This window comes from Suricata suricatta, chromosome 3 (assembly GCF_006229205.1).
Source record: "Suricata suricatta isolate VVHF042 chromosome 3, meerkat_22Aug2017_6uvM2_HiC, whole genome shotgun sequence".
In the NCBI taxonomy this organism is placed as follows: Eukaryota; Metazoa; Chordata; class Mammalia; order Carnivora; family Herpestidae; genus Suricata; species Suricata suricatta.
In genome coordinates, this window is record NC_043702.1 from 21113420 (window position 1) to 21126999 (window position 13580).

The 13580-nt window shown below is 34.9% G+C and overlaps 1 protein-coding gene across 1 annotated transcript in view; it reads left to right on the forward strand.

The window, feature by feature from the left end:
* The window catches only part of ABCA12 (ATP binding cassette subfamily A member 12), a 166968-nt gene that overhangs the window by 67410 nt on the left and 85978 nt on the right, over positions 1 to 13580 (forward strand). The window contains exons 7-9 of the mRNA XM_029932926.1: positions 1501 to 1679; positions 7410 to 7522; positions 12172 to 12247. Of these exons, the coding sequence (XP_029788786.1) occupies positions 1501 to 1679; positions 7410 to 7522; positions 12172 to 12247 (368 nt within the window). The remainder of the gene's footprint in view (positions 1 to 1500; positions 1680 to 7409; positions 7523 to 12171; positions 12248 to 13580) is intronic.

Consider the following 13580-nt stretch of genomic DNA (forward strand, 5'->3'; position numbering starts at 1 on the left):
GGCATGAATTCCTCACACAGAGATTTACACACAATATCTAATTCTAAGTAATGTCTGTTTTCAATTTAAATGTTTAGGATTGAAATGACTTCAATGCTGAACTAAAAGTATTGCATTTTGGCTAACATAGACACATCTTTGTAGATGGCTTGGCTCAATGGTGAATGAAGATTGTTCTCTTGAGATATTTTAGCAAAATTACACAGGATGTAATGTAAGTTTAATAATTAAACTGTTGGGGCCATATAGCTCCAAGAAGTTAGAGTAATGGGTAATCTTTTTAATTTTTCTCACTAATATCAAGTCTACTTTGAAAAGCTGGTTTTTGATGAAACAATATATTCCTCTCCCCAAAACACTGTACTTTAGGGGCAAGGACTTTATACTATAAAGTAGTAATGACCACTTTTATATGCTATTCTTACACTATGATGTGCAAATTTAGTGAAACCCCACATACAATGAAAGATCACAAAAATATTCAGAATTTTCTTGAACTTTCATAACCAGGAATAAATGACACATATCCACTTCTGTTATTTTCCTCTTGGTTCTCTGAATTTTATTGTAATTTTTGTTAAGTTCAGAATGCTTGAATTACCTTTAGTAATCTGAGTTTTCCAAATGAACCGGATTAGAGACAGTGTTATAATAACTCCAATCCAACTTAGAGCACTTAAAGTGCTTTCTAAACAAATTCAGTAGTCATGTAGAGTAGAATGTGTGCTTAAGAATATATTGTTCAAAATCACATTCACAGCATGAAAGAACCTGAATTACAGCTGAACAAAAGCCTAACTTTACCAGTGTGAATGAGTTTATTAAGAAAATTACTTTGGGTGGGAATATAATGAAGAAATGCTTTACTTTGAAAGCACTACCTGGGTTCTATGATCCAGAGCAAGAGTAGAAGTCATGGTTTTTGTTGTTTGTTTGCTATCAGATGTGATTATTATATAGATTCACTTACTATATACATCATCTGTTTATTGTAACTAAAGTTCCTGATATGGCAACAGAATGTTGGAAATGTTTTATCCCAGTAAGTATGTATGTATGTATAATTATAATAGTAAATACATATAGTTTTAAGGGTTCTGAATCCAAATAATGAATAACATAAAGTCTACTGATGGATATAGAGAAGAAATGTCTGTAACTCCTAAACCAGATATCTTAGGGAAACACAAAAATATTACCTAGAACCTAATTTCATTTTAAGAAATTAATAAATGCAATTTAAATTATTTTGTATAAATAAATATAGCTCTGTTAACCAAGTTTGAAATATGCCAATTTCTGAAGGCATAGGGAAAAAATCCAATTATGTTTAAGCATATTAGAAATGGTTATAATTTTTCAAAGTAAAGGATGATTTCATATTGTATGCAAATCAGAAAGAATTATATGAAACTCTAAATTTTTAATGCTTTCAAAAACAGTAGGCCATGCGATTACAAGTGCCAAACGCCCATTTTGTTCTGTGTGTCATTTCATAAGATATCAAGTGATCCCAACAACCAGAAGACAGTATTTCAGGAAATGGTCAAAGCGCTGTCTTTCTTCTCACAAGTGCAAGAGCAGACGGCTGTGTGGCAGCTCCTTTCTAGTTTCCCAAGTGTGTTCCAGAATGACTCGACACTGAGCAATCTGCTTGATGTTCTTCGAAATGCAAACAGGTAAGAAAATATGAGAATCAAATGGGATATTAGTGCTCACAAAGAAGTCTTTTTTTTTTTTTAATGTTACCTGTGAGGATCACTGATAGGTAATTTAGACATGGAACAGAAATCCTTCAGCACCTTATTGTAAATTTTAGCAATGAAGGTGAGGGTATTAGTTAAGTAAAGAAAACAATACACAGTGTGTCCAGCAGGGTTACCAAGTGTACGTGAAGAAGCGAGGACGAACACTAAGTTAACAAATGTCAGTTGCTATTGCAGACCTTCTGAAAAAGAGGTCTGTAAAGGACCAGTCGTAGATTAGAACATCGGTTCCAGCTCATTCAGGGGCAACCAGAACTTTTAAGTGCATTTAGCACTTAAACTGCCCAAGAATAAACTATTTCTTTGATACCATCCAGTATAAAACAACCTGTTGGTTGGAATTTTGAATCAGGCTACCTCCATGGGGTTGGCTTCCCTCATGTGTAGCTAGCCTATACATGACCTGTCTAAACCTGCATATTAGATTGGCTTTATTTGACATACATCACACAAAGATTTGAAATTTTTTTTGCAGGAGAAAAAAATTTTTTTAATGTTTTTTTTTTAGAGAGAGAGAGCATACAGGGAAGGGACAGAGAGAGACAGACAGACAGACAGACAGAGAGGCAGACAGAATCCGAAGCAGGCTCCAGGCTCTGAGCTGTCAGCACAGAGCCCGAGATGGGGCTCAAACTCATGAACCATGAGGTCATGACCCAAGCCACAGTCAGATGCTTACTGACTGAGCCACCCAGGTGCCCCCAGGAGAAATCCCTTTAAAGGTTATTTTCCTTATAAAGGAATTCAGACTATGGCCAGCAATTAGGATTTAATGGTCTTAAATTTAAGTTTTGACTTTGACTCCTGTCTAGCTAATTTGGAAATGTGCATTAAAAACAAAGAAAACCACACTACATCAACAACCATCAATTATTGTGTGTCTGTTACTTACCAGGCACTTTACTGTGCCCTTTGTATATCCACATTACATCCTACAGCTAAACTAATATTTATTTTGTAAATGAGGTAACAGAGGATCATGAAAATTAGTATCTGATGATTATACAACAAGGAGGGTTTAAACCTGGATTTTCTAACCCCAAAATGCAGGCTCCCTCTCTAATATGTTATCAGGAGCATGATGTCTTCCATCAATAATGTCTGAAGCACCAGAGGAGTGTTCTCATCTTCTTTGGAAAGCCTCCAAGAGCTTATATTTGTTCAAAGACCTTATAATAAGCCCTTATGTTGGTACATTAATCTCATTTGATCCCACAACAATGCTTTGAGATTGAGACAACAGATAGCCCCATTTTGTAGAAAAGGAAACAAACTCTTTCAAATGACTCCCCCAAGGTTCTAGAACTAGTAAGTGGCAAAGGCAGAACCTGAGGTCAAGGACTCTGAATCCAAGTCTTTTTCCATCATAGCGTGTCATAACTAAGTTACAGAAGGGCAAGATATTAAGATGTTTGGTTCTCTAAATTGGCCCTCATTTTAGCACTAAGGGTAATTTTCACTAACCCAGAATTTTGGTACTTCACCCTCTTGCTCTTATTTATATTCTGTCTTAACAAGCAAACATGTAAATCAATTAAAGGAGAAAGAATCGTTTGAATTATATAATATGGCAATAAAACGAGTCAAAATAATAATCAGACCACAGTAAGACATCCTACCTACTCACTAGAATGGGTAAAATTTTAAAAGATGGACAACCTCAATTGTTGGCAAGAATGTAGTACAAATAGAGCTCTTTGGAAAACAGTGTGATAGCTTCTAATGAAATTAACAGGAGGTCCATATGATGTAGCATCTTACTCTTAGCTATTTACCCAAGAAAATGAAAACATATGCCCACATGAAGACTTGTATGCTATGTTCATAGCAGATTTACTCATAATAACTAAAAACTGAGGAGAAAAATAACTATCCATAAATAGAACAGCAAAAAATGTATAGTTTATTTATACACTGGAATTCTACTTAACAAGAAAAACAAATGATTACTGAATCACGTAATGATATGAATACATCTAATGAATATGCTGGCAGAAGAATCCAGATCCCTCCCCCTCAAAAAACGAACACCCACTGGATGTGTAGATATTATATTATTCCATTTACATGGAGTTCTCAAATTGACAAAATTAATTTATAGTGTTAGAAATTAGATCACTGGATCCCAGGACAACTGTTGGGAGCATGAGGAAACTTTTTGGGGATTATTGAATGCTTTGTATCACATTAGCATGGTGGCTACATGAGTATGTACATTTGTTAAAACTCACTCAATGATAACCTAAAATAAGTGCATCTTATTGTGTGTGAATTATACTTCAGTGAAATTTGGTTAAGAAACAACAAATAAAAAACAAAAATCCCACAAAATACTATTTAGTAGAAAAGATGAGATCCAAAAAGTACTTTAGGGTTAAAAATTAAAAAGTGAGTAAAATAAGCATTATTTTGGTGATGTAAATTATATAGGATGAGTATTGCACTGTAGCTATTTTAATTCTCTTAAAATTTTAAATTCTTGCATATTTTATCATTACATAATATAACAGGCTGTCTAGTAATGATTACAAATGTTGTAAACCAGTCTACTTAATAATGAGAAAGAAAACAGAAATAGCTAAAAGAAATAGCTTTAAATTATTTTAAAGTAAATGACATTTGACTTTAAATAATCCTTTTTTAAAGTTGTCAATATTTATTTAATTTAGGTTATTATTGCTAATTTATACACCTGTTTTTTCTAATATGATAGCCCTTGGCTCTCTAATATGGCTTTCTGGTATGATAACCACAGTTTGACTAAAACTCTGAAGTTTTAACTTTCTTTAGCTTTTAAACACTGATATTTGATTCAGTTATTGTTAAACCATTTAGTATGTTTGGAACGATGTTGATATGCGAACCTACATTTCATCTGTAATTGTAATGAAATCTAAATGCAGAACAAATATTTTCAATGAAAATGTAGCATTTGAATTGAGATGCTCCATATGTATAAAATTCATGGTGAATTTTGAAAAAATTTTAAATTATTTTATTAATAATTTTTATGTTGATTAGCTATTGAAGTGATAATATTTTGGATGTATTGGATTTAATAAACTAGTTTGTTAAAATTAATTTTATCTATTTCATTTAGTTTTACTAACATGACGACAATAAAACTTAAATATGTGGCTTGCGTTATGTATCTGCTGGAGAGCCCTTTATAAACCATTTTTTAAAGTTAAATCTTCTTTATTATTCCTCACATAATGCCATGGACCAAATTAGGGTCTCATTAGTTTATCTTACTCTTGTTGATCAAGTAATAGCGATAAATGAACTTCAAAAAAACTTTAGTCATTTTCTTCAACAACTTCTTATTTTTTGACTTTTAAATTCTTACTATACTGTCACCAAAACCAGATGATACAATGCTAATGTTATGACATAAGTTAGCAAAAATGGGCAATCTCAAAAAAATCAAGAAGTATAAATGGAAAAAATATATGTGATTTTCACCATTTATGAGGAAGCTGTGCTAATATCCAAATTACGAGAACTCTTAAAATTATCTTGAAGATAAGTTATCTTTGGATAACTTCCATTTTTATATGATAAAGAGCAGGAAAAAATCTATGAAGTAAAATAAAAATATTTTGATCAATGAAGGGTTCAAAGGACTTCAGAGAGGAAGAGGGTGAAGTGTCATTATTTTTAAGTTAAATGTCATGTTAGAAAAAGATGAATTAAGTCTACTGATATTTTACTAATGATATTCATAACAATAATGTTGACAGCTTTAATGAGTTTGCCAATTGTTCAGTCTTTGAAGGTGTTACAGTGAAACAACAGATAGGGTGAGTTAGACAGAGGGCCAAGTTGGGAGAAAGCCAGTGGAAATCTATAACCTGAGATGGTCTAACTAGTCTCCATGGTCAGAAGGGTTCAGAAACAACCCAAAGTCTGAGAACCAGGGATTCTTAGGGCAAATATAAAATGCCTGAGGTATCTACTGTTATGTGTATAGAGCAGAGATGAAATAAACACAGACATGCCTCTATGGCCAAGCACAGTAACAGGTTGATAACGCCTGTGGGCTCTGTGCAGAAACGCCCTGCCCTCCTCCTCTCCAGCCATGTTGGGGCACAGTTTCTGTGCCGGAGGCAAGATGAAGAATGGAAAGAACGTAACCTATGAAATTAGACAAAATCAGCTGTACTTATGAATAACTGGTAACCTTGTATACATTATGTAACTGTTGAACTTTAGTTTTCCCATTATAAAACAGGGGAAATAAAATGGACTTTAGGAATTATTAGAGGACTAAATAAAATTACATATATGTTTATATATACATATGCACATATCTCTATGTGTACCTCATACTATACTAGAAACTAGAAGACACTCAAAATTTACTTTTCTAAATACAGCTTTTATTCACAGGGAGCTGAAATTAAAACGATCTTAATCTGTTAAAAATTTCAAATATATTGTAGAAAACCATGAAAGTATATGCACATACTATATCTATTACTGGAGTGAGCCTTTAGTTTGCTAGGATACATAGGGAAAAACTATTAGCTAATTTATACATTTAACTTCACGATGGCAGATTGTTAATGAAGCCTATTGTTCTAGTTACTACTCATGTAAATTAAAGCATAGTCCTTGATTATTGATACAAATCACAGTATTTGGAATATTCAGATGTACAATGACAGCTTTTTTTTTTAATGTGCAAATGACAATAAAGGGATAAAAAAGACATTTCTTAGGAAACAAATTGCTTTTTGAAAATATTGAATGAACTCAAGCATAAGAGAGTTTGCTGATTGGCCAACCCCATTGCAGACCACCCATCTTATTTGAAACATAAAAACTCTAGGAAAATAGTGCCAGTTAGTCTGGATATTAATTTTGAGCCACCCCTGGAGCAGTGCCTATGAGCCACTTAGAGAATAGAATGCAGTCTTTAATTAGAGCAGGCTCTGTTTCTTTTTCAAAAACATTAGCATTTGTTTAGCAAAAGATAAATATTTATCGAATGCTTAAATCATTATTATTCCTGAAATGGGGTCCCTTCTCTGGGCTTGATTTATTTATTTTTATTTAGAGAAAGAGAGAGAGCCCACAAGTGGGGGGAAAGAGGCAGAGGGGCACAAGAAGGGAAAGAGAGAATCCCAAGCAGGCTCCATACTCAGCATCGAGCCCTGGGCAGGGCTCACTCACACAACCCTGGGACCATGACCTGAGCCCAAATCAAGAATTGGACACTCAACCAACTGAGCCATGCAGGTGCCCCTAGGCTTGTTTTTTAATAAAAATAATTTCCAATATTTAAATTTTCACTTAAATAGAAAAAAAGCCACCATTTCATGGGACGTAACTATTCCTAACCACTTATTTTTAAGTTTTAACAGAAACAGTTGGTATGAACTTTACCCCCTTGCTTTTAGGCCGTTGAGTCCCGACTCTTTAGAATCTGGGAAATGTAAAATGCTGTCTGGTTCAAAAACATTTTGGGGGTATTTCGTGCATGAACAAACAAGTAATTAAATGACAAAAGCAGCATCTTGTCTTCTACGTTATAAGAATAATTTTTTATACTGTAGCCATTTTCCCCTTGAATAACCTTTTGTTTCTGTCTGCAAATCCTGAAATGTAATCTGGTTTAATTGTTTTTTGACTTGTTAGCGCTCTGCTGGTCGCGCAGAAGGTTTATCCACGTGTCACAACTAACGAAGGTTTCAAAACTCTCCATAAGTCTGTTAAACATCTGCTGTACACTTTGGACTCCCCATCTCAAGGTATTGTATTTCCATCTAACTATATCCAATTATGTGTCATACAGCCTGTTAGAAACATAAAAACAGAATGCAACCAAAATAATCATTTGTAGATGATATTATTCTTAGGTGAGCAAATATGCCTCCCCTAAATGTGGATCTTTTGGTAATCAAAGAAAGTGAGACATGGTTAGAAAAGAGGCTGTGACTTTTTAGGATTTTTATCTAGGTGAAAATTGTCTCTCTTAGTTTATAAAACTATGTGTATACTTGGTATGCAAAATAAGTATTAGGACCAAACCTCAACAAAAAGATTTCTACCACTTTCTGGAGCAAAGGCCTACACTGAATTGCAGTATTTTTACCCGTACTACCAAATATTGGCTTTTTAATCAGGATGAATCTTTCATTGGTAAAAAATATACCCCTCAACTGGCCATCTTGAAAATACTTGATGTATATGGAAACTAATTTGACAATAAACTATTATAAAAAAAAAAAAAGAAAATACTTGATGGACATTAGAGCATGAATATTGGTATAAATCTGCTGTCATTCCCAGCAAGATAAGATATAGCATGTTACTAGTGAATCAGAAAATATCACCTTTGCATATACACAATAGCATTATATACCACACACATGGAAATACACAGATATATATACACACAGACACATACAGGCAGATTTAGGGCCATAAGGAATAAATATCTACTTTGAAGTACCAAGTACATACATTATTTGATCAGCGTTTATCTTTTCTGAATGAGTTTAAAATTCTGTTTTCTCAACTGAGTTTGTTAGCTTTCAAATATGTAGACTTGGGGCTGGGTGGCTCAGTTGACTAAGTGTCCAACTTCAGCTCAGATCATGATCTCATGGTTTGTAAGTTTGAGCCCTGAATTGGGTTCTGTGCTGGCAGCTCAGAGCCTGGAACCTGTTTCAGATTCTGTGTCTCCCTCTCTCTCTGCCACACCACCCCCCCACCCCACCTCTGCTCTGTCTCAAAAATAAATAAACCAAAAACAAGTATCCTGAGAGCATCAGGTCACAAGCTGATTGTTCATTATACTATTACTCATTAAACTACTAGTTTTCATCTGAATAGCAAGTTTCGATAGGCTTTGAAGAATTCTCATTGGATAGTCTAACATGCTTTGGAAAACAATTTCTGTTAGGCTAGAGCATTTTTTATATCTACGATTACAAAATTAATGACTAGTTTGCAAGAACATTGGAAAAAAATGCTTGCTCTTAAAAAAAAAAAGTCCAGGCCAGAAAATCAGACTATATACCAACAAACACTAATTATTTCCTCTGTATTTTTTTATTTGCATTCTGAAGACTTGAGAATTTTAAGTTTCTTCTTACCCCTCTTTTTCTTTTCATCTTTAGATTCACAGCTTGCAATTATATAAAGTAAAGGGATAAAGTTAAAAACATTTTTACAAAGGACAAAAGCTCATCAGTGGCTTGCTTAGAAGTCAGAGAAGCAACACTTCTTATTAACTGAGTCATCAAAACACTTTTCCTGGTGAACAGTACAGCTCACTTTTCAATACTTACCAATGGCCATGTTTCATGTCTATGAATTTGCTAATGATTTGGGCATGTATTAAAGCATGTCATTGGGCAGTTAAGTTGGCAAGAAACTACATCATCAAAGAAATGTGCTGTTATTTATAAAATTTTCGGTGCTTACATTTGTTTGTGTTTTTAATTTCCTATACTTGTGACTTCATTAGTCTGAGGATTAATGCAGTAGCATTATTGTCAATTCCTGAACGTCCTTAACCCTAAATCCCTACTTGCTTAAGCAGAAATTTTGTGGCCTTTGAAATATTCTTCTAGATATTTCTGGGAATACTTCAGAGAACTCAAACTTATCAACTTGTCACTGAAGGCTGAACCAGTGACCCTAGTTCAACAGTGCAGGGGTCTCTAGCCCCAAGTACAGATGCCTGCCATGATGCCCAGGCCACCTTGTGCTTGGTCTTCATGACTTGTGGCAGTACCCGTGAAATGAACACACTTCTCCTTTGGCTTCGTACTAAATTAAGCTGGAGTGTGGTGACGTTTCATAGCATAGTTGTTTGGGCTCTCTCTCTCATGTATGACAGGGTCCAGATAGCTTTGAAAATCTCATACCACTCTTTCTAAGAAGGAAATTAAGAGATCATAGCTTTTGTGTTAATGCTAAGTGCTTTACTCTCTTAAATCACTGTTCTCATGAAAATAAGGCTGTGAGATAGAATTATTATTCTATTACAGACAAAGAAACTGAAGCACAGGGAGTCTGGGCTCTTTGCCTATGCCATCCACCCAGCAGGTGGCTGAACTAAGATGAGATCTCTCTATCCCCAAAACCTGTTCTCTTGAGTAGTTTGCCAGATGGCCTTACTCACATTTACTTTCCGGGACATACACACTTGATTCCAGGATGTTTCTTGGGGTCATGGAAGTACCTGCCACTATCAGACCTCAGAACAGTTCCCACTTTCAGCCACTGTGGAGTTTGATTCATCATGTCAGATTCCTTCCCACAAAAGATTTTCTACAGGCATGCCTCCACTCCGCTCTGCACTCTGCTTCCTACAGACCTTTTCCATCCCTGTCCATGATTCAGTACACTTCAAGTTTTCTTTAGGAGACTCCTCAGCAACCATGAGAATATGGAGATTCTAATAAACAGAAAGATTGTCCCCTAACTTGCTGTCTTAATTCTCAGCTCTGCCCCAGTGAAGATCCCTGCCTCACTGTTAATAGGCTTTAGTATTTCCATTTATAAACACTTCGTTTTGAGAGCAGGGATTATCTTTGAGACTCACTGGAGTTTGCTCTTTTACAAAGTAGTAAATTATATGAAATTACTTCTTGAAATAGGAAGCCTTCCTTAGGGATGAAAAGAGGTTATCTGTGTACCAGATTTCTTAGTATGTCTATGGGTACCATTTCCAAATATATCTAATCCTACAGATAAAAAAGAAGTAAAATAACACTTGTTCCAGATCTGTAAAGGTTTCCATTTCATTACAGCCTCTTTAGTACATTATTTCTTCTAAGATATTTTATAGTTCATGGGAAATGTCCCTAGTCAACATCAGGGTCAAGTCTATCACTGTTAGGTATAAAGTTAATTTCTGCTTCTTACACATTTTAACTGCTTGATGAGGAAGAGAAACTCCATAACCACATAGTATACAAATGCCAATAACCCTGCTCAGGATTGTAAGAATTCAAACTGAGCAAGATTTGATCTTGGAAAAACAGTTTTACATTGTAAATGTATAAATATCAACAGAGCCCTATCCTTGATTCCTCTATATATACATGACCACAAATAATAGGTATTACCATTATTAATTAGGTTTATTTATTCTGGGTATCTTCATTCTTGGTTCTGTAACTCACTGATGCATTGCTATCGCTACAGCAATAATATTAGCTGCACCTTGAGTGCAGGAAAATTCTGCTCTGCTGAACAGGAAAACTGAAAAAGCCCCTGTGCCAGGCACTAGGGACAGGGCAAACATTCCTCATCCACCACTGATACAGAGGCGGACAAGGAGGTCTTTCATTTAGTGATTGATAGTCTTTTTCACACACATGCTAATTTAAATAAACTCAGTGATCAGCACCAGAGAAGTATGGATGATTGCTTACATTTGCAGTCGGACCTTTATAGAAGGCTTTAGGACACACTAACTAGGGACAGTGAGAGAACTATTAATGCTTACTAGTAATGAAATATCCTATTGAAAGAGATTAGATCAGTGTTAAAAAATACCAGCACTGAAATATATGGGATTATAAGGAATAAGTAGCGTCTCGAGAGAAGACTGAAAGACTTGATACCTTTTCCCTAACGTGGCTGAGTGAAAACTTTGGATTTATGATTTTTATTTATACGGCAGCCATGAAAAGTACTCTCATGTTCAATTTTTCATGTGAATACTGTTGCACACTTATTCTTTTATGATATAATGTTATGTGGCAAACGGAATCAGCCACCTGTTTAACTTCTAGGAGTTGTTTGCAGTGTTGAATTAGACCTTCACATATGGTTTCCATTAGTTAACGATTGCCTTTCACACTTTGAACCTTCATATTATTCGTGACCACTCAGAGTGGTGCTGTGAATATGAGCCAATTTGCATTCACAGCTGCATTCAGTTGAAATCAGTGGCTGCTTTTTGAAAGATGGAAAATATAGATTAGTGATAGCAGATGTTTCCTAAGGCTACATTCTTGACAACTGAAGGAGAAAAATCCAGTGACCTGTAAGACTGAAATTGGCCTCATTTGATTAACAAATCACGTGGTAGACAATGTGCAATATAGTATTCAAGAGTCATCTATGCATACAGCTTTCAGGATAAGATAAAATAATGTAATGTTTTGGCAAATGGACAAAGACTTTCTTAGAGATGCATGTGCTTGACCATTGGGGTTATTCTGATTAGCAGGCATCTATTACCTTTAAAAATCCTGAATGTTTTTAACAAAAAGAGCATAGTCATATTTTGTAAAAATCCTTTGGGGAAAAATTATGCAGATTTTTTCTGCATTTTCTTCCCATTTATTTGACCTGTGATGATCTTTTGCTAAGAAAAGTAAATCCTTGAAGCAAACATGTTAAGTGTTCACCTATCTAAATGTCATTTCTTCAGGTGGCTCTGACAATACAACACATGTGTGGAGTGAGGAGGATGGGCAGTTACTGTCCCCAAGCAGCCTGGCTGCACAGTAAGTTTTTCTTTGCTGTGGTTCTGTTGGTTTGTTTCTAAATTGGTAGGTCACTTGTCTGAATAAGCAATCAACACAATTTATAAACATAATTCTTCCATCAATTTGAAACAGAAAAATCCACCATTGACTGACCAAAGAAAGTGACATAGTTGAAATATAGTAAAGTCAAAACTTATTTTTTAAATTGTCCAGTGACACTTGGGTAATGTGACATGAGCGTCTCTTTTTCAGTTGTGACCGTGTGTCCTGTCTGGATTGGTCGCCTTATGTTTCTGAGGAAAATCTAGGTGGAGGTCCAGTTTCCAATTTCTTTAAGGTCTGTCATTATGAAAGATGGATAAACATCCAATTTTTTGCTTTATGATTTATTTTGGTTTTGAAAAATCACAATATTTCTTATGCCAGTCAAGGTAATACAAAATCAGTTTGCTTCTGTAGCGTTCACATATGTAGAACTGTTTATAGATAATATCATTTTGTACTCTTATTGGGGCATGTAAATATGTTGTCCCAGAAATAGGCAGTGGAAATGACAGCAGCAGCCTTGACTTCTAAAGACCATTAATGTAAGCAGTTCCCTGAAGTAACTGTAATAATCATGATAGGAAATGCATGCAGTTGCCTGTAGAAGCCGATTGAAATAAATTCCTATAGCTCAAGGCAAATTTAGGGATTAGATGGCCTGTTACATAAAGGTTGTTTTGGCCTGATAAATTATACTATTGAAATTTTTTGACATTAGTCCCAAAGGATATATTTCTGTGCTAATGGAAATTTGTACAAATAAAATCAAATAGTATGACTTATTTTTAGCCATTTTTTCCCTAAGATAGGGTCAATGCAGTTGTTTATAAACTTTCTATCATTTAATGAGAAGCTCTCAACTCTGGATAAATTCTAGGAAAATCCCTTCCATAAACAACCACCTCCTCTTTCTGCTCCCACCTTTCTCTCCTCTATGGTGGCTGAACCAAGCGCTCCTTCTAGAACAGTCAAGCAGCCTTGGGCAATTTCCCCCTAGCTTGGCTGCCATGTTCCAAATAGGCAGGTCTTTGAAATACATTCCCTATATAGCCATCAAAAATGTATTTTTTAAAACCTTTGAATTGAGACAACTGGATGTTTATTGTTGAAATCAGGTACCTTTATCAGAGCCTTGAGGCATCCATAGCATTGATAATACTAGCACTTCAGACCACAAATTCCACAAATAGTGTAGTTGCTGACAGCTAGCTGACAGTTTATTAGGAAGAATTCAATACTTTTAAGATGGCTCTTTTTGAGATTGATGAAGTTAAAGGATTTCTTATCTTTAGACTTCCTTTCTATC